The sequence below is a fragment of the Lithobates pipiens genome, unplaced genomic scaffold, assembly GCF_037356315.1.
Source record: "Lithobates pipiens isolate NorthernLeopardFrog02 unplaced genomic scaffold, aLitPip1_a1.2 Scaffold_3, whole genome shotgun sequence".
In the NCBI taxonomy this organism is placed as follows: Eukaryota; Metazoa; Chordata; class Amphibia; order Anura; family Ranidae; genus Lithobates; species Lithobates pipiens.
Window position 1 is genome coordinate 32,270,568 of NW_027507790.1, and position 27,033 is coordinate 32,297,600.

Genomic DNA, 27,033 nt, shown 5'->3' on the forward strand with positions numbered 1-27,033 from the left:
GGGATGCTTTCAGTTTCCAGGAATTGTATACAGATCCTTGCAACCGAGTAAATCAGAGTGTACTTCGGCTTTGTGTATCTCGGCTCTGCTCACTCTTTTCCTCACAATCAATCACAAACACGCACCCACAATTTTCCCCTGGTTTTAAGGGGAGAAAAGCGCGTGTTATACGCCAATTAATACGGTACTTGCTAGATTCAATGAAACTATCAAAAATGGTCACTTTATCCAACACTGCTGCTTTTCATTATAAACCATTACATTTGGTACATTTACCATGGTTTTCAAATTATTCAACAAGAATGCTGACTGCATTGTCCAATATGAAAGGAGTCACTACAGACAAATATTTGCATCTGTGTGAGTAACACTCATTCAAAAAAGGTACAAGTGAGCAAAATGTGAAAGTTGCATTGAAAACTCCTTTTTAGGTAAACACAGTAAGTATTCTCAAGCACTGAACAGCTTACTATAACTTCAAGAGGAGCTGCACAAAAAAAAAAAATATTAAAAGCCAGCAGCTACTAATATTGCAGCTGCTGACTTTTAATAATATCACACTTACCTGTCCCAGGTTCCAGCGATGTCGGCGGCAGATGACGAGCGATCGCTCGTCTCGCTGCAGCCACCGCCGCCATCCTCTGTCAGGGAATCGGGAAGTGAAGCAAGAGGGCTTCACTGCCAGGTTCCCTACTGCGCATGCGCGAGTCGCGCTGCGCTGGTTCCCCGTTGTGTCTCTGGGAACTGTGTGTTTCCCAGAACACAACGGGGGGGGGGGGGGGGGGGGGGGGCGGAGCCATGCGGCGGTGGGCGGAGCCATGCGGCGGTCTGGCCGGAAGTGGGTGCAGTTACCTGGATTATCCAGGTAACTGCACCCCCCTCCCCCCCGAAAGGTGGCGATTGTGGCACCGGAGGGGGGGAGGGATAATACTAGCGGAACTTCCCCTTAAGGGCCGGTTCACACAGCAGGCGAGGCGTCTTCGACTTGCCTCGCCGCGACCTGCGGCGACCTCAGCGGCGACTTGCAGATGACTTCTGTATAGAAGTCAATGCAAGTCGCCCCGAGGTCGCCCAAAAGTAGTACAGGAACCTTTTTTCTGAGTCGGAGCGACTCGAGTCGCTCCTCTCAGAACGGTTCCATTGTACAGAACGGGGGCGACTTGCGGGAGCGAGGCGAGGCGAGTCGTGTCGCCTCGCATCGCCCGCTGTGTGAACCGGCCCTAGGGTGAAGAACCGCTTTCAGTCTTTTTTTTTCCAGGCTAGAAGATATTACAGGTCTTAAACATAAATGAGACAAAATATGTATCTCCATGTTACAATTGGCTGTCTAAAAAAAAATGCTGCATGGTAATTCTATTTTAAGCCTTACTTTGGAGATTTCAACATAAATGAATGTAACATGGCAGAACAGGAAGTTACTTCTGTGCGGCTTTTAAGTGCTATGAAATGTCAAATGAGATTTATGGCTGTATATATAACGCAGAAAAATAATGTCATCGAGTTAGACCTGTAGTAAAACATTGTTGTGCTGTGCTCAAGATTTATAAATGGCTTTTGTTTTGAAATAAACATTTAAAAATGAAAATCACTGGTTTGGTTAGTTTTGCATTGGGGGGGGGGGTCATTTATTATTATTATTATTTTTTTTAGAGAGGTTTATCAAGCCTTTTTTGGAATATTTTTAATTAAATTATATTATATTTTTTTTAGTGAGTAGCTATAGTCTTTTCTGTAATATTTAAGGCAGCCTCTCTCAAAATTTTTACCCCAGAGGAACCCTAAGACCCCTTTCACACTGGAGCGCTTTGCAGGTGTGAAAGCCCTGAGGGCTTTCATACTGGAGTGGTGTGCTGGCAGGACGTGCAAAAATGTCCTGCTAGCAACATCTTTGGAGCGGTGTATACACCGCCCCTGCCCATTGAAATCAATGGGGCAGCGCGGCTATACCGTGGGCATAGCGCTCCTGTACCAGTGCTTTGCGGTGGTTTTTAACACCCTCTCAGCCGCTAGCGGCGGTTAAAACCGTCTGCTAGCGGCCGAATAGCGCCGCTAAAACCGCCCGCTAGCGGCCAAATAGCGCTGCTAAAACTACGGTAAAGCAGCGCTAAAAATTGTGCTGCTTTAACGCCGATGCTGGCACAGCGTGAAAGGGGCCTTAACATTTTTTTTGTAGGTCTCAGGGAACCCCTGCTAAAATCTATTTATTGGGGGACAATGGGAAGAATGTCTCTTACAGTGGTGGTCAGAATGTCATCCCTACTGACTGATAAAGATCATTGATAATAGGTCTCTAGCTCTGCTACGAGGAGTTGCTAAATGTGAGGCCAATCACCCACAGCTTAAGGAACCCCTAGCAAACTCTGGAGAAACCCTAGTTGAGACTGACTGGTTAAAAGGGATTATTGAACTTAATACAAGTTTAGCATACAGTATGTATTTACATCAGGTATGTGTAACCTGCTGTGCTCTTTATTTGGCTGTTTTGAGATAAAAGGCTTAACCAGGCTATGCACAAATCCAGCAGCTAAATCACTGTCAGTTGAAACTGGACACGCTAAGAAAACCTGCAAGACATGGTACAGGGCACAACAGAGAAGTGGTCTCTCCCTCTTTTGATCTAAAAAAAAAGGGGGGTGAAGACTCTCAGAAGAGGGCGTCTGTGATCAGTGCTGCTCTGCTTTGCGGCCGCATTAGTTGTGTGGCACGCACACTGCAATGCAAGCAGGAAGTGCGAGTGGATTTGCGTTCCACCCACCACTTCCGGTCCTCGCAAACTTCTCTTCCCGTCACAACAGTTGAATGTACACACGTACACACACACGCTGGCTAGCACATTTGACTCTCCTTCCCCTAGTGGCTTAGCAGGCAAGTGCAGGTTGGCCAGTCCAAACCCTCACACGCACCTCCTGCCTCAACCCATAGCTAGGGAGAACGAGATAGTGACTTTCCAGGTACAGGGGCCAATCCAACACCCAACTCAGTGGCTACCTCACATCTCCCAGGCCTCGACACACATTCCACCAAGGGGACATAGCCCCTAAAGGCATCAGTGGCCACCCCCAGGGGGCATAAATTAATAGTTTAATGGAAAAACATGTATCAAGTGAAGGCAAATCCATTCGCACTTCCTGGCTCTTCTGAGAATCTCCATTCCCCCCCCCCCCCCCACCTCCATACCTCGCATGAAAATCACCCATTCTATACTAGTGTAAGGAAATACCGCTGTATTTCCATCAGTTCTAGCTGTGTTAGCATCCGGATGGTCGAATGGCTGGAATGAGGCGCATTTCCGGTTCCGGACATTCGACCATCCGGACGCTAACACAGCTAGAACGGATGTAAATACAGCGGTGTTTCCTTACACTAGTATCTGGAGCACTGAGGCAAGTCCATCGCCGCCCTCCCTTTGTGGTTAAACATCTCTCCAGCTCTGCAAACCTCGTGGACCGGATTGTGACATGGATTCCTCCCCGTTTTACTTACATGCCTGACTTTCATTCACCTTTGTGAGTAGCCATTTGGCTGTATGCTTTTATTTTTAATAAATACTTTGTTTTATATACTGTACTTAGTCTGGTGCACTTTCTCCCTGCTTTTTGTGACATTACAATGATCAGTGCTTAAAAAAATGCACTAGGGGGCGATCAAGCAGTTAACTGTGTTCCCTTGGTAGGTTCTAACTGTGTCACAAGACAGAGATCGCTGCTCCTGTTTACTAGGGACAGCAGATCTCAGCGTTGTCCCCTGTCAGAATGGGGATTCAACTTTACATGCAATGGGGATCTGCCCATCTGTGAAGAAATTGCGTGTGGCCGGTGGAAATCCATGCTATCTATTGCGTGAAACAACGTACAGGTAAGTTGTTTTGTGCAATAGAGCCGACCTGCCAATGTGTATGTACTGTGACTGCTCGGCAAGTGGTTACAAGCCTTTACAGGTTAAGTTAGTTTCACTGGATATCTGACGCTAGAATTATTGCTCTTGTTCTGATGTTCAGGGAGATACCTCACGTGTGGGGGGTTCATCATTTACCTATTTATGCGTCTGAATATGCGTCTGAGCACAGGGGGCTGGGGGATTTAAAATTTCTTCCTCTCCTCCCGGGGCTTCACTGATCTGCGCTGCAGCAGTACTGGCCTCCCAGATTGCTCAGCAGTGGCCCCGTTCTGCGACCTGCAGAAGTGATCGGGCGGTTGTAGAGCTGCTCAGATCACTTGGACAGAAAAGCTCATGCCTTGCTGATAATTTTGGTACCAGGACGATGCTGCAGCCATTTCAACCCGAGGATGAATGGATACATCCTAAAGGGCTTGAAGTGGTTAAACATATGTTTATATTCCTATTGTTATATCAAGCTGATCCATTTTACACGCATATTCAAAATGATTAAAAAGTATATACATTCCTTTTAAATACACTGAAGGTTAAGACACTGAGAAATTAGGAAAAATAAAAGTAACCATCACTTTTTAAAAGTTACTAAAAGCATTTCATAAAATGCAGGTACATACAGCTGCCCACTGTATCTTAATGAGGGCCTCAGGAGCCCCTAAACACAGGGTCCTCTGAAATCAACTCTGCTTATCTGCTGTTTTTTTTTTTAGGTAATCAGTTTAGTAGCTTTAAGCATAAAACAAGTTTACTGTAATAATAGTAACACTTTTGCATAACTTTTAATTAAAGGAGTACAGCCAAATCTCGTTTGGTTGTACTTCTCCTGTGAATCACAAGAGTGCTGTACGTTCTCCACTCATGTGACCTGTTGTCAGCAGACAACGGGCTGAAGCATCCCGGAGCCGGAGCAGGCTCGGCCAAGATCATGACAAAGAAGTGGGGATCCACCCACATGCCTGGCTCTGAGAGGAATGAGCCGGCTGCTCCACAGCCCAGCGATCCAGTGAGCGCAGGGGAGGGGGAGCAGAGCAGAGAGCTGGTGACTGACTCTCCTCTCAGGGAGCTGTGAGAACTGAGCGGTCGGTGGTGTTCGATTGCTCAGTTCCCTGTGTTAGAGGCGCTGGGGGACATTTTTAAGAATCATGCATCTACCTATGAATCTTAAACACCACCACCATACATCTCTTTTAAATTTGATGTTACCTGAACAGCTAGCAGCATCTGATAAAAATAAAGTTTTGCAGTTGATTCTTTAAGTCCGGATGTTGCTAATACCCTGTCAAATAATTCTCCTCCTTCCATCCTGGAAAAAAAAAAAAAAAGTGGATCATCAGATTACTACATTACCTAAAGTTATCTAAATTAAAGAAGTATAAAGAGAATGTTAAGTTGTATGTTACGCCAACATTTCATATTCCTGATATGTGACCGTTACCATGTACTTGTCCTAAAATGTATCCGGTTCTCTTTGCATTGCTTCCTATGTGTGAACGTCCTGATTACCCTACCAGTCCCCCTGCTTTTCTACTTCAAATTGGCCATGCCCGGCATGGAAGCTCTTAGCTTTTCTGGGAGTACAGCCTGCCTGTTCTCGATTGGTAAGACTTGTGCTGACATGCCTTCCCTTTCAGCTAATCACTGAAGATCAGTGTCCTGCTGTTTCTCTGCCTCCTGCAGTTTCCCTACCTCTCTAAGGTCCTTATGCAGCTGAGAACAGAGATCATGTGGTCACTTATAAAAAAGAGAAAATGTGAGGTATTTTAGTATTTGAAATTGAACAGGGTGTTTTACAAGGTGAGGTTTCACATAGACTTCAAGGTCAACGGCTTTGCAGAGCCAATAAACAAAACCAGAATATAGTGGTTTACTTGAAAGAGAAGAAAAACTGCCTGGCTGTGTGTTTTGTTCAGAATAGTCTGAATTACTTTAGTTATGTGGCTTATGTTGTTTTTTGTTTTACGTCAAAATACATTTTTAGTAAGGTGTAAGAAACATAGCTTGCACCAAAGTCACACAGCTAGTCTTTAAAGAGCATTTTTAGGTAGCTGAAGCCTGTTCCATGACTGAAGGGGACAGCTCTAAGAAACAGACTCTAAGGCCGCGTACACACGCGGGGACTGTTCGCCCAACTTTGTCCGTCAAACAGTTTCGGCAAACAGTCCGCTCAAAATTAGCATGGACGGACATGGCCACACACGACGGACGAACAGTTTGCTGAAACCGTGCGCGAAAAATACGACGTCCTATACACTACATTATAACTTTTGGCGTGTAAATCCTTTCTGAGCATGCGCGGAACTTAGTTTGACGAACAAGCCTACACACGAGGGGACTGTTCGCTGAAACAAAGTTTCAGCGGACAGTTTTTCGGAATTTCCGAAAAACCTTGTTCAGCGGACTGTTCGCTGAAACTGTCCGCTGAAAGCCCACACACGAGCGGACTGTTTGCCGAAACACTGTTCAGCGGACAAAGTTGGGCGAACAGTCCCCGCGTGTGTACGTGTGTACGCGGCCTTAATGGAGCAGGACAATTATTAGTGATGCAGAACATTTTTTTGGAAACAATAAAAAGCCCAAAGATAGGAGGAAAGAAAACATGCACAGATGCACACAGAGAGCTGCTAAAAATGGGGCAGAAGGGCCCAACAACAACAAAAATAAGAATTTAAAGTCAGCTAATGACCATTTGAGTAAACAACAAAATCAAGTTCAGCTAGAAAAAATCAAAAAAAACAAAAACCTTGTCTTGAGAGAAACTTGAAGGCTGCCACTGTTGACCTTCAGCTGCTCGATACTTTGTATTACTTTGCTGAAAAATGTATGCACTAAAGGACGTCTGATCTCACTGTATACTTGTTCAGAAAAGAATTGAAGCTAGTAGCTCAATAGGAAAACATAGCAATGTGCATTTTGAAAAGGTGATCAGTATTTGCCCCTCATATTTCTGTCACAATTGGTATACTTCAGTACCATAGTAATTACAGGAATGAACAAACTTGCAAATTATGTGAAAGTTAAAGGGATTGTAAAGTGATTTTTTTTTTTTTTTTTTTTAAATAACAAACATGTTATACTTACCTCCACTGTGCAGCTCGTTTTGCACAGAGTGGCCCCGAACCTGCTCTTCTGGGGTCCCTCGGCGGCTGTCTCGGCTTCCTCCTGCAGGTGCTTCTCGCGTTCATGCGAGCTCCCTCACATGGTGAGAAGCATCTGCGGGCACGCTCCCGTGATACAGCCGGCGGCTATAGCTGCTCGCTGTATCACGCGGCCTCGCCCCCCGGCGCTCCGCGTCAGTGGATGTGATTGACAGGGGGGGGGGGGGGGGGATGGGGGCGCCGGGACTGTCATATGTTTTTTGTTTTTTTGTCTTGTATTTACTTTAAAGGGGTTGTAAAGGTAAAATGTTTTTTCACCTTAATGCATTCTATGCATTAAGGTGAAAAAACATTTACCTTTACAACCCCTTTAAAGTAAATACAAGACAAAAAAAACAAAAACAAACTCATGGGCTCACTGAAAATTAACTATTAAATATTTTTCCTTTAAATACTTCAGGTCTGGAGCATTATAGATAACATCCTTTACATAAAATGTTAGATTGCTCTAACTAAAAATTATTAAGAAATATTTAGTACATTACTCACAACTCCAAAACAATGTAAAAATAGTCCTCTGTGTCAAAGAAGTTTTCAATCTTAATGATACAAGGCTGAAAAAGATAAAGAATTTAGTATAATGCAAACTGCATTCACGTTTAACCATTTTTTTTTTTTTTTACTTATATATGTCATTACATGTTTCTTCTATATTATGGAAAACAGCATTTCCAGTCCTGGCATGTGCTATCAGCTGTTCAGGTTTTGTGGATAGCCACATCATGAGCTAAATAACATTAATAGGACAATAAGGAGTCCATTTGAAGTTACCAACAACAACTGTACTACAGGGAAGACTTAGAAGGTTAGAAAATACTGGAGTGAAGTTTAGTTTGGAATAAAACATCATTAGATATTTAATGATGTTACCTAAAGTTGAACTTCACCCATAACAACTTAATAAAAAATAATGTTCTTTAGCAAGGAACATACATTCCACATTAATAATTATGCTACCACAATTAGTGTGTGCTGTAAGCTGCCTCCGGCATTGCTTGTTTCTTCTTGCTGGAGGCCGCCAGTTTGCTGAAGCCCAGAGCCCCTGAACAGCAGAAAAATAATAAAGAGGAACTAAGCCCATACATGTAACACTTAAAAAATGCTGGGATTATTTATGCCGCGTACACACGGGCGGACTGTATGGCGTACTTAGTCCGTCATACAATCTGACGGACAGTCCGTCGTACTTTCGACTGAACGGACTTGACCACACACGGATACCCAAACAGTCCGTCGAAAGCTTGCGCGATGACGTGTACAGCACGTGCGACGGGACTAGAAATAGGAAGTCCAAGACACAGCAAAGCACCCTTCCGCCGTGTAAATCCTTTCTGGGCATGCGCCATTCTTAGTCCGTCGAACTAGCATACTGACGAGCGGATTGTCCGCTGAAACCAAAGTACGACGGACAGAATTTCGAAAAATCCGAAATTCTTAGTACGCCGGACTGCACGCTGAAAAAGTCCGCTGAAGCCCACACACGAGCGGATTGTCCGCTGAAATGTGTTTCGACGGACTAAGTACGCCATACAGTCCGCTCATGTGTACGCGGCATAACTGTCACATTTGCTTGTGTCCTCAATCAATCAAACAGTCAAATCATCAATGGTGTCATAACTGAACACATGTGCAGCACCATGGCAGTTACAGATCAAACAGAAGCAGCTTCCTTGGTTGTAAAGGATAGGAGAGTTTAATTCCACTTTAAGGCCGTTAGCAGATGGGACTCTACAAACTTGGCAGTGCCTAAAAATGGAGAGCAACTGAGCATGTGCAGAGCAGGGTGAGAACGTGTATTAATGGATTTTAAACAGTATAGGCACTTATTTTTAATGTTTTATATTTGCTATACCTGCAAAAAAGGGGCAGCCCAAGTTGATTTAGCAGGACTTAATTTTCTGACTAAAGTTCCACTTTAACCCCTTGCCGACCGGCTCACGCCGGTATACGTCAGCAGAATGGCATGTACAGGCATATTAACGTACATGTACGTTGCTCTTTAAGATGCAAAATTGTGGGCCTGCGCGCCAGCCGCAAGCTTGGTGAGTGTGATCAAAGGTCATCGAGTCCGCGGGAATACCCCGCGATCGTCTCACGGAGAGGAAGAATGGGGAAATGCTGATGTGAACAAGCATTTCACCATTCTTCCTAGTGACAGGACACTGATCACAGTTCCCTGTAATCTGGAGTGGAGATCAGGGTCGTGACACACGTAGCCCATCCCCCCTACAGTTAGAACACATCCCTAGGACACACTTAACCCCTTCAGCGCCTCCTCCTGGTTAACCCCTTCACTGACAATCACATTTACACAGTAATCAATGCATTTTTAATCGCACCGATAGCTGTATAAATGTGAATGGTCCCAAAATAGCGGCAAAAGTGTCTGATCTGTCTGCCATAATGCAGCAGACATGATAAAAATCGCTGGTCGCCATTAGTAGTAAAAAAATAAAATATTAGTAATAAAAATGCCATAAAACTATTCCCTATTTTGTAGATGTTATAAATTTTGTGCAAACATGACAGAAGACGCAGACCCGTTTGCAAGCCTTCCTGTATCAACGCGTACAATAAATTCATGGGGAGGGGTGGATTTAAATGATCAAATGTTGCAGCCCCATCTTTCAACAAGAAAATCCCCTAAAATACGTATTGTGATTTTTTTTTTTCACCAAAAATACGTAGAAGAATACTTATCGGCCTAAACTGAGGAAAAAAAAATGTTTATATATTTTTTGGGGTTATTTATTATAGCAAAAAGTAAAAAATATTTTTTTCAAAATTGACGCTATTTTTTTGTTTATAGAGCAAAAAAAAAAATAACGCAGAGGTGATAAAATACCACCAAAAGAAAGCTCTATTTGTGGGTAAAAAATGGCGTCAATTTTGTTTGGAAGCCACGTCACACGACCGCGCAATTGTCAGTTAAAGCGACACAGTGTCGAATCACAAAGTCCTCTGGTCTTTGGCCAGCCAAATGGTCCGGAGCTGAAGTGGTTAAGTGTGCATTGAATATTATCACCATCATAAAACATAATGTACTTACATGACTAATTTTTTTTAGAATTTCAATTTCTGTGCCTGCGGAAATGGTGTGGTTCTACAAAAAAGAAGATATTAATTTTTTTTAGTTCATGTCCTAAGAGACCAAGTTTCCAAGCAAATCAATTGTGCAATGCATTTGTTGGTGAGCATAGCAGATAATATACAAAAAGACAAAACCAACACAACATGCTTGATTTTAACTATAGCATTTTGTTTGAGGAATTAGAAAAACAAACCAATTTTCACACATCTTTTCTATAAACTAAATGCACCAGAAAACATAGGTAAGCGTATCAAAATCCTACTTACCAAAGAAGAAGAACTCATCCGAAATGAGCGCTTACTTATCATTTTCACAGCCACTTTCTTGCATGTTAATTTTTCAAAGGCCAGTTTGACTTCACCACAAGCCCCACTGAAATAAAAGAAGAACTTAATGCTGAGGCCAGAGTTCCAGAATAAAGACACACATGAAACCCCTTCATAAAAAATAAAGTGCTAAAGTATAACAAAATCTTCTAAAATCAGGTCATGCAATCAGATTGCCCTGCTTTCCATTTCGAAGACTGCAGCCCAGGAGAAGGGTTGCTGAAGAGGCTGTATTAACTTGTATTAAGTAACATGCACTATATTACCAAAAGTATTGGGACATCTGCCTATACAAGCACATAGCCTTTAATGGCATCCCAGTCTTAGTCAGTAGTGTTCAATATTGAGTTGGCCCACCCTTTGCAGCTATAATAGCTTCTATTCTTCTGGGAAGGCTTTCCACAAGGTTTAGGAGTGCGTCTATGGGAATGTTTGACCATTCTTCCAGAAGTGCATTTGTGAGGTTAAGGCACTGATGTTGGAGAAGGCCTGCATCGTAGTCTCTGCTGTAATTCACTCCAAAGGTATTCTATTGGGTAGAGGTCCGGACTCTGTGCAGGCCAGTCAAATTCCTCAACCCCAAACTTGCGCATCCATGTCTTTATAGACCTTGCTTTGTGCAGTCATGTTGGAACAGAAAGGGGCCACCTCCAAACTATTTCCACAAAGATGGGAGCATGAAATTGTCCAAAATGTCTTGGTATGCTGATGCCTTAAGAGTTCCCTTCACTGGAACTAAGGGGCCAAGCACAACCCCTGAAAAACAACCGCACATCATAATCCCCTCTCCACCAAATGATTTGGACCAGTGCACAAAGCAAGGTCCATAAAGACATGGATGAGCGGGTTTAGGGTGTAGGAACTTGACTGGCCTGCACATAGTCCTGACCTCAACCCGCTAGAACACCTTTGGGATGAATTAGAGCAGAGACTGTGAGCCAAGCCTTCTCATCCACATCAGTGCCTGACCTCACAAATGCGCTTCTGGAAGAATGGTGAAATATTCCTATAGACAGACTCCTAAACTTTCCCAGAAGAGTTGAAGCTGTTACAGCTTCAAAAGGGTGGGCCAATTCAATATTGAACTCTACAGACTAAGACTGGGATGTCATGAACCACTTCACGCAAAAATACGTACTTGTATTGGAGGTGATGCCTGCAGCCAGAGGCATCACCCCGGTACCCCCTTTTTTTTTTTTTTATATAGCTGACGATCGGTTTTCTCATTACAACCGATGCAGCTAATGAGCCACTAGGCCGTTATCACAGGCAGTGGGAGGGGGAGTCTTCCCCTCCCGCTGCTGCGCTCGGGTCTCTTGTCCCACTGGAATCGGCTTGGATCATGTCTCCGATGTAGTAACCCGGAAGCAGTCATAACACCACTCCCAGGTTATTCAGTTGCCAATGGCACCGATTTAAAAAAAAAAAAAAAAGTGTCAGTATTCCAAAACGCTGATTTTGGAATTTTGAATACTTTTAAATGCAAAGTAGGGATTTGGGGTCTTTGAGACCCCAGATCCCTCCATAAAGAGTACCTATTACTATCACAGTAGTGTCACTATCTACATTCTTTGCAACAGCAAAAACGGTGATCAGTTTTTTTTTGCTGAGACTGGATGCAAAAAGATCCACTCTGGGAACACCCCACCTTAACACGATCTTGTGGAACATGTCTTGATTGAGTTCCCAGCTGCTGGCACTGATGTTTACTCTGCTCAGATAGTCCGCCAGAACATTCGCTGTCCCACTGATGTGCACCGCCCTGACTAAATAGACATTGTTTTCTGCCCAGGACAGAATCTGCTGGCTTAACAATAGAAGAGAAACCGAATGAGTGCCCCCCTGCTTGTTTAGGTTCGCCACGGTCTTGGCATTGTCTGAAAAAAACAACAGGTCTTTTGAATTGACTCTCTCCTCCAGAGAAATTAAAGCCTTCCCCACTGCTAACAGTTCTCTGAAATTCGATGACTGGCATGTCTCCTCTGGCAGCCAGGTTCTCTGGGCCTGCCAGTCCCCAGAGTGAGCTCCCCAGACCCACAGACTAGCATCTGTAGTAATTTTCATTGGGAAATACTGTGCCCTGTCCTTCCCTCCCTGCAGATGTTCCCATTCCTCCCACCAGGACAGATTGAGAAAATTCTCTCTTGGAAGCTGTATGACCGGATTCAAAGAGCTTTTTCTGCGATCCCAATGACGCAAAAGAAAACGCCTGAAGGGGCCTGGAATGGCAGCAGGCATTAAGCCCAATAACTGCATGATCTGACAAAAGGAGGCCTGTGGGAGCAACCTGAAGTTCTGCACAGAGAGAAGAATCTTTAAAATCTTTATTCCACTTGTTTCCACCCATAGTGTCAGGACTATACAGCTCTGCATCACGGGACAGAGTATATAGCCCCAGCATCACAGGACACAGTATATAGCCCCAGCATCACAGGACACAGTATATAGCCCCAGCATCACAGGACACAGTATATAGCCCCAGCATCACAGGACACAGTATATAGCCCAGCATCACAGGACACAGTATATAGCCCAACATCACAGGACACAGTATATAGCCCAGCATCACAAGACACAGTATATAGCTCAGCATCACAAGACACAGTATATAGCTCAGCATCACAAGACACAGTATATAACTCAGCATCACAGGGCACAGTATACAGGACCTGGAATTGCAGCAGGCATTAAGCCCAATAACTGCATGATCTGACAAAAGGAGGCCTGTGGGAGCAACCTGAGGTTCTGCACAGAGAGAAGAATCTTTAAAACCTTTTCTTCTGGAAGAAAAATCTTTTGGGTAACTGTCTATTAGGTAACCCAAAAAGGGCATGCTCTGGGAGGGAACCAGACAAGACTTTTGCCGATTGACCTTCCACCCCAATCTCTGAATGGCCCGCAAGATCAATTGCAGATCCTGAACAAGACTCTCTTTCTCTCGGGCAAAGACCAAAAAAATCATCAACATATGGAACGATCGATAACTTCTGTATTCAAAAATAGGCCATGACTTCGGCCATGATTTTCGTGAAAATCCTTGGTGCTGCCGAGAGACCAAAAGGAAGGGCTGTGAACTGCAAATGACTTGGACCGTTCTCCATGAGAACTGCAAATCTAAGGAAAATCTTGATGATTTTGGCAGATTGGTACACGAAGGTAAGCATCCTGAAGATCCAGGGATCCATGAACACTCCTGGTAATAACAGATTCCTTACAGAATAAATGTTTTCCATCCGGAAATGTCTGTAGACTATGAATCTGTTCGGGGAGCTTAAATTGATGACCATCCGAAAACCGCCAAAAGTCTTTCTTACCAGGAAGACGTGAGAATAAAATCCTCAGAATTTTTGAACTTCCTGAACAGGAGAAATGAACACCTTCCGTTTCCCACATCGCAATCAGATTCACCATGGCCTGCCATCTCTCTTGGTCCCTTGACTCTTGGTCCCTTCATTCTTTGATGAAATGGGACAACCTCCCTACTAGCCCCACTCTGGCATCACCAGAGATTTTTAATAGGGGCTGAAGGAGCAAAGAGTGCCCCCCTTTTTGCTTATCTTTGTTAAATGACCACTCCTTCTTTGCTTGTTGCCTATTGCTCTTAAAATTAACTTTGTTCTGAAAGCCACGAAAAGGCCTCTTATCCTAGGGCTTCCTTTGAGAAGATGGAAACCGCTTACTCTTCTCAGAAGAATGAGCTAGGACTTCCTCTAAGGAAGAGCCAAATAAGAGCTTGCCTTCAAAGGGTATGCCGCAAAGTTTATTCTTGGAGGTAACATCATCTTCCCAAGATTTTAGCCAGATGGCCTGCCTAGCTGAATTAATGAGTGTTGATGTTCTGGCAACAGATTTGAGAATCTGCTGTCGCAGCAGCCAAAAAAGCAACTGACTTGGCAATAAGGGGTAGAGAATCCCTGATCCCCTCTATGGCGGTGTCGGAGGAGAGAAGGTCATCCAGATGTTAGATGACTATTTTATAACTATCAGAAAGCAAGGCTCTACAGTTCCCATATTTTTTCTTTACAGGTTTGCCAACCTAGAAAAAAACAGAAAGCCATAAAAAAGGCTTGTACAGACCCCCCTGCTGCAGAAGCTCTTTATCCAAAGATAAGGGGTTACCTTGGGGGCAGAATTGGACCCAGATGCCACCACTGGCTCAACTCATCCTCAGACTCCATAGAAGAGAACGTAAGGTGGCCAGTGAGACTCCTGACCGTGGCTGCACTGCTAAACTAGTCTGCCCAGCATTTGGCAGACTGTTTCCAAAGCAGAGAGTCCCCTGTAATGTACCACACTGAGATCCTTTTACGAAAACATGTGCGTCATGTCACTTCCGGTTCCGCCACCATCTTGCCATGTCCCCGGAAGTCCTCAAATGCCATTTTGGTACATCCAACATGGGGAAGACATGAGGAAGATGCCTCTCCACACAGCTAGAGGCTGGAAATGGAAGGAAGGGAGTTGCTGCTGCTAAACCACCACGGAGGCAAGTAACCCAATACATACAGCGGACCCTTCTTGGTCTATAAACATAGAAAAACACCCCAGACATGGCCACAACCAGTCCTGGATATCACCAACAGAAGGGAGGTCCACCAAACACAGTTACCAGAACTAGATTAAAAAAAATAAAAAAAAAAATAAAAAAAAAAACAACAACAAACGTTAGTGTGCTGGAGGGTCTGGAAACCCAAAACAACTGAGGGTCAGAGGAGAGGGAGGGGCCTTTTAAATCATGTCCGATTTGCATTTCCTGTAGAGAGCAGAGCCAATCATCTCTCAAGTAGCTGCCCTGAAAGATGAGGGAGGAAAATAATTGGTATTAAAGTGCCCCGTCCCTGCATGCTCACACACCATAGAAAACACATATGTAAGTCGCGACCGCAGTGGCAGCTGGTGAAGTTTTAAGATGGGGGGCGCCAGACCCCGCCCTTCCTCCCACTTCTCATAAACCCCATCCGTTATAGAATCCACCCACTCCATCCTCTGTATTCCACTTGCTTCCACCCATAGTGTCAGGACTATACAGCTCTGCATCACAGGACAGAGTATACAGCCCCAGCATCACAGACCACGGTGTATAGCACAGCATCACAGATCATGGTGTATACATGGTGTACATACTGAAATATTACACGGTTAGTAATGAAGGATTCTAAATAGGCATTTATCAGGTGATTAAAGGTCATTAATGCTAGATAAAATATAGAAAATGTTAATGTTTAAGTCAACTACATTCTGCACACTTTAAATCGCAGATGTCTGCATTCTGCACACTGTAAATCACGCAGGTCTACATTCTGCACACTGTAAATCCCACCTGTCTGCATTCTGCACACTGTAAATAACACGTCTGCATTCTGCACAATGTAAATAGCCTGACCGACGCCAGGAACCATGACGTCACATTACAGGAGCACGGGCCAGAGGATTCCCAGAACTGACACGATCCAGGGCAGGGTGTAGAGCACAAGTCCCAGCATGACATGCCACAAAGACTTGCATCAAAATTTGTCATTTCTTTTTTTAATCTCATAAAAATCATTACAGAATTTGTGAATATTTCTTATAGTGTTGTGATGATGATTTGTTCAAGCAGAACAAGTGACTTTTCCTAGAAGCCTCAACTGGTGACATTTGCTTAACCCCCCTGGCGGTATTCCCGAGTCTGGCTCGGGGTGGAATTTTCATACCAAAAGCGGTATCCCCGAGCCAGACTCGGGACCGCATCGCTGGATCCAGGAGGAGGTTTACTTACCTTCTCCCTCGGATCCAGCGTTGTCTCCCCGCTGTACGAGCGAGCCGTGTCTCGCTTGATGCATCACATCGCCGATCTCCGTGCCCTGCGAGCGTTGCGACGCGCGGGGACGGAGATCGGCGCCAAATTCAAAAAGTGAAACAAACAGTAAACATACAGTATAATGTAATCTTACAGATTACATTGCTGTATGTAAATATTTCACATCCCCGTTGTCCCTAGTGGTCTGCCCAGAGTCCCGCATGCTGTTTTATGTAATAAAAACTGTTCTTTATGCCTGGAAACTGGAGATTGTCCATAGCAACCAAAACTGTCCCTTTACATCAAAAATGGTTTTAGACCAGCTAGAAAACAGCGATAATAAATTGGAATCACTCGCAGAATTGAGCGATAGCGATTTGTGGGGAGATCTGTCATCAAATACTGAAAAGTAATGACAGTGACAATTCTGCAACTGAGCAAATTTCAGTGTTTTTGATTTGATTACATTATTAAATAATTTTTATTATTGTTATATTATTATTTGGTACAATTATTTATAATTATTTATTATATTATAATTTATGATTTCATTTTTCAAACTTTAATCATACCCGGGATGTCTGCTAGACTCTGGTTTGGACAGATTTAAGCGAGTTATTCCTAAGAATTGCAGGACTACAATATAAAACGCCAAATTTTCATGCAAAATAATGGTACCGCTTTTAGCACCTAAAATCCGAAATAATCGTACCGCCAGGGAGGTTAAGAGATGCTGGGAATTGCATTTAGTCATTGTTAGGTATTGCATTCAGAGTTAAATCCACTTACAATTGTTGTGCTTATTTCTTTCCTCTTTACTATTTCCAGGGCAACGGCTGCTAATCCAATTACAATCTGATTATACTTACCAGTATAGTGTGACACCACTTCCGGTTTATCACTGGCAAGCATGGAAAGCCCCGCCCATCTCCTAGAGTGGTGCCAATATCTATCAAAGCACACGGCATAGTGATCTACTAAAGACGCCGGGCGGAAGCCTGCAAATTAAGCCCCTTGTCCGCAATCTTATGATTGCAATTACGTGGCACTTCCCACAGTGCACTTAAGGGCCTTTTTTTCCTTTTTTCTTTTTAAAAGGGCCATTTAAAAAAATGTTTTTTTTTTTTTGTGACTGCCCGCAAATTTGTTGATGACTGCCCGCAAAAGTAAACAGTGTTAACGTCACACATGTGAGGTATCGCTGCGATCGTTAAGAGTGAGAGCAATAATTCTAGCAAAACACTTCCTCTGTAACTCTAAACTGGTAACCGTTAAAATTTTTAAACGTCACCTATGGAGATTTTTTAAGTACTGTAGTTTGTCGCCATTCCACGAGCAAAAAGAAATACTGGTTTTAACTTTGAACAATAAGTGTCAGAAATAGGCTTGGTCTTGAAATGGTTAAGTTCATGTACAGGCAGGTGTCCCAATACTTTTGGTTATATACTTAACGGAAGCTAATACAGCCTCTGCAGCAACCCCTTCTCCTAGGCTGCAGCCTTTGAAATGGAAAGCAGGGAAATGTGATAATATAGTGTGTAAAAAAATAAAATAAAAACACACACACTATCTCACAAAAGCGAGTACACCCCTTGCATTTTTGTAAATATTTTATTATATCTTTTCATGTGACAACATTGAAGAAATGACACTGCTACAATGTAAAGTAGTGAGTGTACAGCTTGTATAACAGCGTAAATTTGCACAGCCATTAATGTCTAAACCGCTGGCAACAAAAGTGAGTACACTCCTAAATGAAAAATGTCCAAATTGGGCCCAATCAGCCATTTTCCCTCCCCGGTGTCATGTGACTCCTTAGTGTTACAAGGTCTCAGGTATGAATGGAGAGCATGCATATTAAAGTGGTTGTAAACCCTTACAACCAACTTTGACCTACAGGTAAGCCTAGATTAAGGCTTACCACAGGCACCGCTGTCTACGGCGCATGCGGTCAACGGCGATATGCCATGAGTGGGCACTAGCCCCCCAGGAATACCAATGATGGGGCACTATCCTCCCCCAGGAACACCAATGATGAGGCACTATCCCCCCCAGGAACACCAATGATGAGGCACTATCCCCACCCCCAGGAACACCAATGATGGGGCACTATCCCCACCCCCATGAACACCAATGATGGGGGAATTTTCCTCACCCCCAGGAACACCAATGATGGGGCACTATCCCCACCCCCAGGAACACCAATGATGGGGCACTATCCCCACCCCCAGGAACACCAATGATGGGGCACTATCCCCACCCCCAGGAACACCAATGATGGGGCACTATCCCCACCCCCAGGAACACCAATGATGGGGCACTATCCCCACCCCCAGGAACACCAATGATGGGGCACTATCCCCACCCCCAGGAACACCAATGATGGGGCACTATTCTCCACCCCCAGGAACACCAATGATGGGGCACTATTCTCCCCCCAGGAACACAAATGATGGGGCACTATTCCCCCCCTCAGGAACATCAATGATGGGGCACTATTCCCGCCCCCCCCCAGGAACACCAATGATTGGGCACTATTCCCCCCAGGGAACAGCAATGATTGGGCACCAATCCCCTATAACTAATAGCTCTATTGCACACATTTCCACATTAAGGTGCCCCTTTACACATCACAGCGCCCCCCATTACATTAGAGTCATCTTCATGTCATAGTGCCCCTTTACACATCACAGCACCCCAATTACATTGCAGCCATTGTCACATCACACATTTACATGTATGTGTTTTAGCGGCCCACATTTGCGCAGGCACAGAAGCCCATTCATTTGAATGGGCTGCCATGGCTACGTTTCCTGCAGAAAAAAGAAGTGCATGCCACATTTTAAAATTGCAGTGGCCTTGAAATCCATTCTGCTTTTGCATCATGCAACTTACCAGCAGTTCCTGCACACACAAACGCACTGCGTTTTTAAAAGCCTGGCCTAAACCTCTAAAACCTCTTGTGTTGCTGACGGACACACGGGAGACAAAGCCAGCCATGCTCTGCACTTGCACTCGCTGCTCCATGTCAGTCACCGAGAGTCGGGCACAGCACTGATCACTGGGATCCAGCTTCCCTGACCCACACTGTATTGAGCTGGGCAACGGAGTCTGGAGCCGAACGGGACTATTTATCTACGTTAGGAAGCAGGTGGAATAATCCGCTACAGCCTTTCCTTGCAATTAGTTTAAAGCCCCAGCGGATTGTTATAGAAGAAGCCGGGACTTTAATTTAATTGTCGGGATCCCCAGTGCAGTAGATCACCTTGTCTGCACCCAAAAGTGGTTAAATAGTCCCCTTTCGTCCAGGCAGATAAAGAAAAAAAAAAAAATGGGACCTGAGGATGTTTTTCTTTTTAAATAGCTGCAAAGCAGAGGTGCCCAGGGTAGCTGACAGGTAGATCAGGTCTAGGTCTAGCTGACTGGTAGATCAGCTATTCTGCTCACAGGACATGCAGGGAGAGAGGTGAGCTGAGGGAGGAACATCAGTTTGGGGTGGTAAGCTAAGCACAATACCTGGCAAAGTTTAATGCCAGGAGGGAAGTTTATGTGGAAATATGTGAAGGGTTGGAATAGCAGCGAGTGTGTGTTGGAGCCCCTGCAGAGTTTGCAGCCCCCCAAGCTAACATACAACTCCTAAGCAGGAACACATCACTATCTCCCCAAGCATTCCAGATAATGTGCAGTTAATTCATGAACTTTCCGTTTAACCCTGTGTTATCCAAACTCTGTTCAATGAAAAGTGTTAACTCACCACATAAACACTCTATATACAAAATAAAATTCCCCAATAAAGATCAGAACATGATGTTCACAATTGCATGGAAGCACAATTGAATCAATGCTGATTATTCAGAGAATTACCGTATTTATGTTTATTGAGGATTGTTTTTTTCTATGTACTTCTATGAACAGTTAAGCTTCCTACACACAATACGAAAATTGGATGAAAAATACCACTTTTGACGCACCACTTTTGAAGCATTTGTGCATATGAGCGTATCATTTTTATTTATTTTTTGGTGGGGGAGTGGATCTCGGGTGGGAGTTCCCACACTTTTTTCCCCAGGACTTGACCCCTGTGCATGCCACATTTTAAAAATGCAGTGTCCTTGAATTCCATTCTACTTTTGAACCATGCGACTTACCTATACACACACAAACGCACTGTTTTTAAAAGCGTGGTCTAAACATCTAAAAAACACAGCAAGTTTGCTGGTGCAAGCACTGCAGATAAGTCAAATGGTGCAAAAGCAGAATGGACAGACAGTGCTGTATTTCACTGCTTGATGGGCATAGGTGTGCGCAGCCTATTACATGGTGCATGCACATTTTTTTCTGCAGGAAACGCTGCCCATTCAAATGAATGGGCTGCTGTGCCTGCACAAATGTGGTCCACCAAAACACATACATGTGAACCAGCCAGGCCCAAAATAAGCCCATCAAGCAGTTAAATACAGTAATGCTACGTGCTCTGTAATAAATACAACCACAGCCTTACTCAGCCTGGACTGCAAGTCAGCGGTTTTAAACTTTCTACACATGGGGAGCCAGGGAGGTGGAAGAAGGCCTACCTTGTCCTCTTGGCCAGCTCAGCATGTACACTTGTACAGGCAGCAATGACTGTGCACGCATAGCGCAAGGGGCGCTGGGGAGCTACAGTTCATTGAGGGAACCATGAATGCCAACATCTCCTTTCGGAGATGGACCGCAGGGCAATATTAAAACATGATCACAACCCCAAACACACCTACAAGACAACCACTGCCTTGCTAAAGAATGTGAAGGTAAAGGTGATGGACTGGAAAAGCCTGTCTCCAGACCTAAACCCTATTGAGCATCTGTGGGGCATGCTCAAAACAGGTGCTGGAGGAGCGCAAGGTCTCTAACATCCACCAGCTCCGTGATGTCGTCATGGAGGAGTGGAAGAGGACTCCAGTGGCAACCTGTGAAGCTCTGGTGAACTCCATGCCCAAGAGGGTTAAGGCACTGCTGGAATATATATATTATATATATATATATATATATATATATATATATATATAGATAGATAGATAGATAGATAGATAGAGAGAGAGTGTTATGTGCGAGAGAAACCACAAGAGCGAGAGACACAAACACAATTTAATTCCCGGAATGCCCGCGGCATAGAACTATGGTGGCGAGTCACACCGCTATTCACACTCGAGCGTGTTCTGACATGTTATAACTTGTGCTCGCCTGGGCTGCAGTTGGTTCAGTCTTTACGGATTAGTATAAGAAATAACATATGTGCACTGTTGGCGGAAAACGAGTGACAGGAATCTGGAAAAGCAGGCCAACATCAAATTGTGCATGAAAATTGGCAAAAATGCAAGTGAAAACTTTAGCTCTGTTACAACACGCTTATGGTCAACACTCCATGAAGAAATCAAGCTTTTTTAAATGGCATAGAGGGTTTAAGGAGGGGCAGGAAGATGTCCAAGAACTGGGCAGCCAAAAATCGCAAAGGACGGATGCAAATGTGGACAGAGTGTGAACCCTCGTACACTCAGATGGAATGAGTGAATGATGGCAGAAGAACTGAACGTGAACAGGGAAACAGTGTGACAGAGTCTAACAGAAGACATGGGAATAAGAACAATTTCAGGAAAGATGGGGTCTCAAATCTTGACAGATGAGAACGTTGTTCAAATTTTATCCAATCTTTTGAAGAATGCAGAAGTGTTTGATATATATATATATATATATATATATATATATATATATATATATTTTTTTTTTTACAGTCCAGGAACAGGCCAAAATCATGGATGTGTTTAGCTAAATGAGATAGAAAATGAACCCATACAAACACTAGCAGAGCTCTCTTAAAAAAACAGTACATATCTGCAGGTTTCACTTCCATCACAAACCCAAACAGAAAGAGGTTTATTTCTCATACTTGGATAGTAGGCAGAGCCATATAGATCATTCCTTTTTGCTTGCTGGGACATCCAGAACGGCTGGTTTACATTGTAGATCAAATCTATTATTTAAGAGTCATTTATGCCAAACTGCATACTGCAGTTTCCAAAGATGTAAGTAACTCAGTTAAAATAAACTGTGTTAAATAACGCAGTTACTTTAGAGGGCAACGAGTAATCTAATGGATTACTCTTCCCCTCATGGTAACTCGGGCGGCGTTGCCGCAATTACATCTACCATCTGGGAGGCCTGCCATGGAGGGAGGGAGGGAGGGAGGGAGGGAGGGAGGGAGGGAGGGAGGGAGAGAGAGAGAGAGAGAGAGAGAGAGAGAGAGAGAGAGAGAGAGAGAGAGAGAGAGAGAGAGGGAGAGAGAGAGAGAGAGAGAGAGAGAGAGAGAGAGAGAGAGGGAGAGAGGGAGAGAGGGAGAGAGGGAGAGAGGGAGAGAGGGAGAGAGGGAGAGAGGGAGAGAGGGAGAGAGGGAGAGAGGGAGAGAGGGAGAGAGAGAGAGAGAGAGAACGAGAGAGAGAGAGAGAGAGAGAGAGCACTGGAAAATGAAGTCACCTACAAGTACTGTACACCACCACCCCTCAAGTACCACCGCTGCCACCCCTGTCACAGTTACTTTGCTGAGTAACTAATTACTTTTCCAATGTAGTAACCGAGTTACTAATGCAATTACTTTTTGGGAGAAGTAATTTGTAACTTAACTAATTACGTTTTTAAAGTAAGATGACCAACACTGGCAGTTTCAAACTTGTAAACCTGTGCCAAGTAAAATATGCCAATACACAGATATAGAAATATGCTATAAATACACCAATCTTCTCACTTTAATACTTTGAATCACTAATCATAAACAAATATGCAACAAATTAGGTCAGTTTGTAGCCAGGTTTCCTTACTTGGATGCATGCATGTTTCTGGTTAGTAATTCAAAAGCATTGAAGTGAAAGGATCAGCATTATAGCAAAGGAACTAATGGCTACAGAAAAATACATCAGTTTTTCTATCTTTATGCTCAGGTTTCCATAAAAATTCAGTTGAATACATATACTATTTGTCTGATGTACTGCTGTAATAATAATAATAATAATAATAAAACGAAGGCAGACAAAATGCCATTGTACGCTACCTTCCTATGGTTTTTGATATGATGTATCGGTCTCTAATTTCCTTAGGATAAACAGATTGATCATCAACCAACAGGTCAGAGAACACAAAAACTGCAAAAAGAGAAAATAAACTGTTACATGTAGAATGGGTGCAATTAACAGTGCTATATATGAGCAAGAGTAAATTAAACCAAAGTCCCTTATATAACACATATCATTTACAAACATTTTATTAAAGGGTTTGTTAACCCATATTACTCAAACATTGCCAGACCCTCTATTAGAGCCTGGCATAGCACACTGCATTAGTCTTCTAGACGAGTGTTGTAAATACCTATTTAGAGCTGTCATCAGGCCGGTCACATGACTCGCGCATGCTATACAGCTCAGATGGATGGCTTCTGCAGGAGGGGCCTGGGATCTCCCTCCGACGTCAGCCAGGGAGGTCAAACACTTTAATCTATTCAGAAAATACTGGTGTCGTCACTAATGAAAATTGCACCTGTTCATTTGTGCATTTGTGTACTTAAACCCATGGATTTACTAATGGGTGACTGATATTCAGGGATTATAAAGTTACATAGTAGGTGAGGTTGAAAAAAGACACAAGTCCAACGTATGTGTGTGATTATATGTCAGTATTAACATTATATCTCTGTATGTTGCGGTTGTTTAGGTGCTTATCTAATAGTTTTTTGAAACTATTGATGCTCCCCGCTGAGACCACCACCTGTGAAAGTGAATTAAAAAAACAAAGGCAAACCTTTTTCTTACATTTTGGTTATAGTAAGGGAAGATTATAGCCCCTGTCAAGTTTTCAGGTTTTTTTTTTTTTTGTTTAAGCCATCACTGTACCATTGGGGAGATTCCCATTCATGAGGACAGCAATAAAAATAAAAAAAAAAGGCTGGCCATACATTAGAACATACTTACATAGTAGGTGAGGTTGAAAAAAGACACAAGTCCAACCTATGTGTGTGATTATATGTCAGTATTACATTGTATATTCCTGTATGTTGTGGTCGTTCAGGTTCTTGAAACTATCAATGCCCCCTGCTGAGACCACCGTCTGTGGAAAGGAATTCCACATCCTTGCCACTCTTACAGTAAAGAACCCTCTACGTAGTTTAAGGTTAAACCTTTCTTCTAATTTTAATGAGTGGCCACGAGTCTTGTTAAGCTCCCTTCTGCAAAAAAAGGTTTTATCCCTATTGTGGGGTCACCAGTATGGTATTTGTATATTGAAATCATATCCCCTCTCAAGCGTCTTTTCTCCAAAGAAAATAAGTTCATTGATCGCCACCTTGCCTCATAACTAATATCTTCCAGAGCCTTTATTAGCTTTGTTGCCCTTCTTTGTACTCACTCCATTTCCAGTACATCCTTCCTGAGGACCGGTGCCCAGAACTGGACAGCATGCTCTAGGTGCGGCTGGATTAGAGTCTTGTAGAGCGGGAGAATTATCGTTTTATCTCTGGAATTAATCCTCTTTTTAATGCATGCCAATATTCTGTTTGCTTTGTTAGCAGCAGCTTAGCATTGCATGCCATTGCTGATCCTATCATCTACTAGGACCCCCAGGTCCTTTTCCATCTTTAATTCCCCCAGAGGTTCTCCTTCCAGTGTATAAATTGCATTTATATACGTTTGCCACCCAAATTATTTTACATTTGCCATGTAGTTGCCCACCCCATTAATTTGTTCAGATCTTTTTGCAAGGGTTCCACAACCTGCGGATTAATTTATTGCCCTGCTTAGCTTAGTTTTGTCTGCAAATACAGAGATTGAACCGTTTATCCTATCCTCCAAGGCGTTTATGAACAAATTAAACAGGATTAGTCCCACCACAGAACCCTGGGGGACCCCACTACCCACCACTGACCATTCCGAGTACTCCCCATTTATCATCACCCTCTAAACTAGCCCTTGTAGCCAGGTATTTTCAATCCATGTACTTACCCTATGGTCCATGCCAACGGACCTTATTTTGTACAGTAAACGTTTATGGAGAACTGTGTCAAATGTTTTTGCAAAATCCAGATACACCGCGTATTTCTTTATCTAGATGGCAACTCACCTCCTCATAGAAGGTTAATAGATTGGTTTGGCCAGAATGATTCTTCAGGAATCCATTCCGATTACTGCTAATGATACCGTTCTCATTACTAAAATCTTGTATATAGCCCCTTATCATCCCCTCCAAGAGTTTACATACTATTGATGTTAGGCTAACTGGTCTGTAATTCTTAGGGATGTATTTTGGGCCCTTTTTAAATATTGGTGGTGCATTGGCTTTTCTCCAATCAGCTGGTACCATTCCAGTCAGTAGACTGTCAGTAAAAATTAGGAACAATGTTCTGGCAATTACTTGACTGAGTTCCCCAAGTACCCTCGGGTTCAAGCCATCTGGTACCGGTGATTTATTAATGTTAAGTTTCCCAAGTCTAATTTTAATTCTGTCCTCTTTTAACCATGGAGGTGCTTCCTGTGATATGTCATAAGGATAAACACTGCAGTTTTGGTTACTGAAATCCCTTGATTCACTCGTGAAGAGTGAGGAGAAGAATAAATTTAATACCTTTGCCATCTCCCATCCTTTGTAACCAGATGTCCTTCCTCATTCTTTATGGGGCCAATAAGTCTGTCTTCCCTTTTTTACTGTTTATATACTTAAAGAATTTCTTGGGATTTTTTTTTGCTCTCCTCCACTATGTGTCTTTCAGGTTCTATCTTAGCCATCCTTACTGCACCCTTACATTTCTTGTTGCATTCTTTATAAAGTCTGAATGCTGATGATGGTCCCTCAACCTTGTATTTTTTGAAGGCCTTCTTTTCTTTTATATGCATTTTTACATTAGAGTTAAGCCACCCAGGACTTTTGTTCACGCTTTTAAATTTATTACCCAATGCGATGCATTGGCTAATGCGCTTATTGCAAACCTCTATTGCAAAATCTTTGTTCCTAAGATTTTATCCCAATTTATGCCTTCTAGAAAGGTTCGAAGTTTAGGGAAGTTGATGCTTTTGAAATTCAGTGTCTTTGTATTCCCCTTATGTTTCCTATTGGTGTGATTTATACTGAAGCCAATTGACCTGTGATCTCTGTTACCTAAATTGCCCCGTATTTCCATATCCGTGATCTGGCCTGTATTGTTGGTAATCAGTAGGTCCAGTAACGCTTTATTTCTAGTTGGTGCATCTACCATTTGACCCATAAAATTGTCCTGCAAGACATTTAGGAACTGGCGAGCCTTAGATGAATGCATGGTTCCCTCCACCCAGTCTATGGATGGATAGTTAAAATCCCCCATTATAATACTTCCCATCCTTGCTGCTAATCCAAATTGTGATAGGAGATCTGTCTCCCCTTCTTCCCTCAGGTTAGGGGGCCTATAGCATACTCCCCGTATTATTTTCCCCTTAGCTTCATCCCTTTGGAGCTCTACCCATAATGATTCCACCTCCTCCCTAGCTCACTTAGTGATGTCATCTCTCACATTCACTTGAACATTATTCTTGATATATAGGCATACCCCTCCCCCTTTTTTACCCTCTCTATCCTTGCGATAAAGAGTATTCCCTTTAATGTTTGCCAGCCAATCATGAGAGCTGTTGAACCAGGTCTCAGAAATTCCCACAAAATCCAAATCCTCCTCGTACAATAGTATCTCTAGTTCATCCATCTTGTCCGCCAGGCTCCTGGCATTGGTGAACATGCCACATAGTTTAG

General features: G+C 43.3%; 1 protein-coding gene across 1 annotated transcript in view; it reads right to left on the reverse strand.

Annotated features, from left to right (window-relative positions):
- Positions 1–27,033, reverse strand: part of CHEK2 (checkpoint kinase 2) — a 92,675-nt gene that overhangs the window by 35,878 nt on the left and 29,764 nt on the right. The window contains exons 5-9 of the mRNA XM_077461416.1: positions 23,324–23,414; positions 10,407–10,512; positions 10,099–10,152; positions 7,539–7,603; positions 5,098–5,197 (exon numbers count right to left, since the gene is read on the reverse strand). Coding sequence (XP_077317542.1) covers positions 5,098–5,197; positions 7,539–7,603; positions 10,099–10,152; positions 10,407–10,512; positions 23,324–23,414 — 416 coding nt within the window. The remainder of the gene's footprint in view (positions 1–5,097; positions 5,198–7,538; positions 7,604–10,098; positions 10,153–10,406; positions 10,513–23,323; positions 23,415–27,033) is intronic.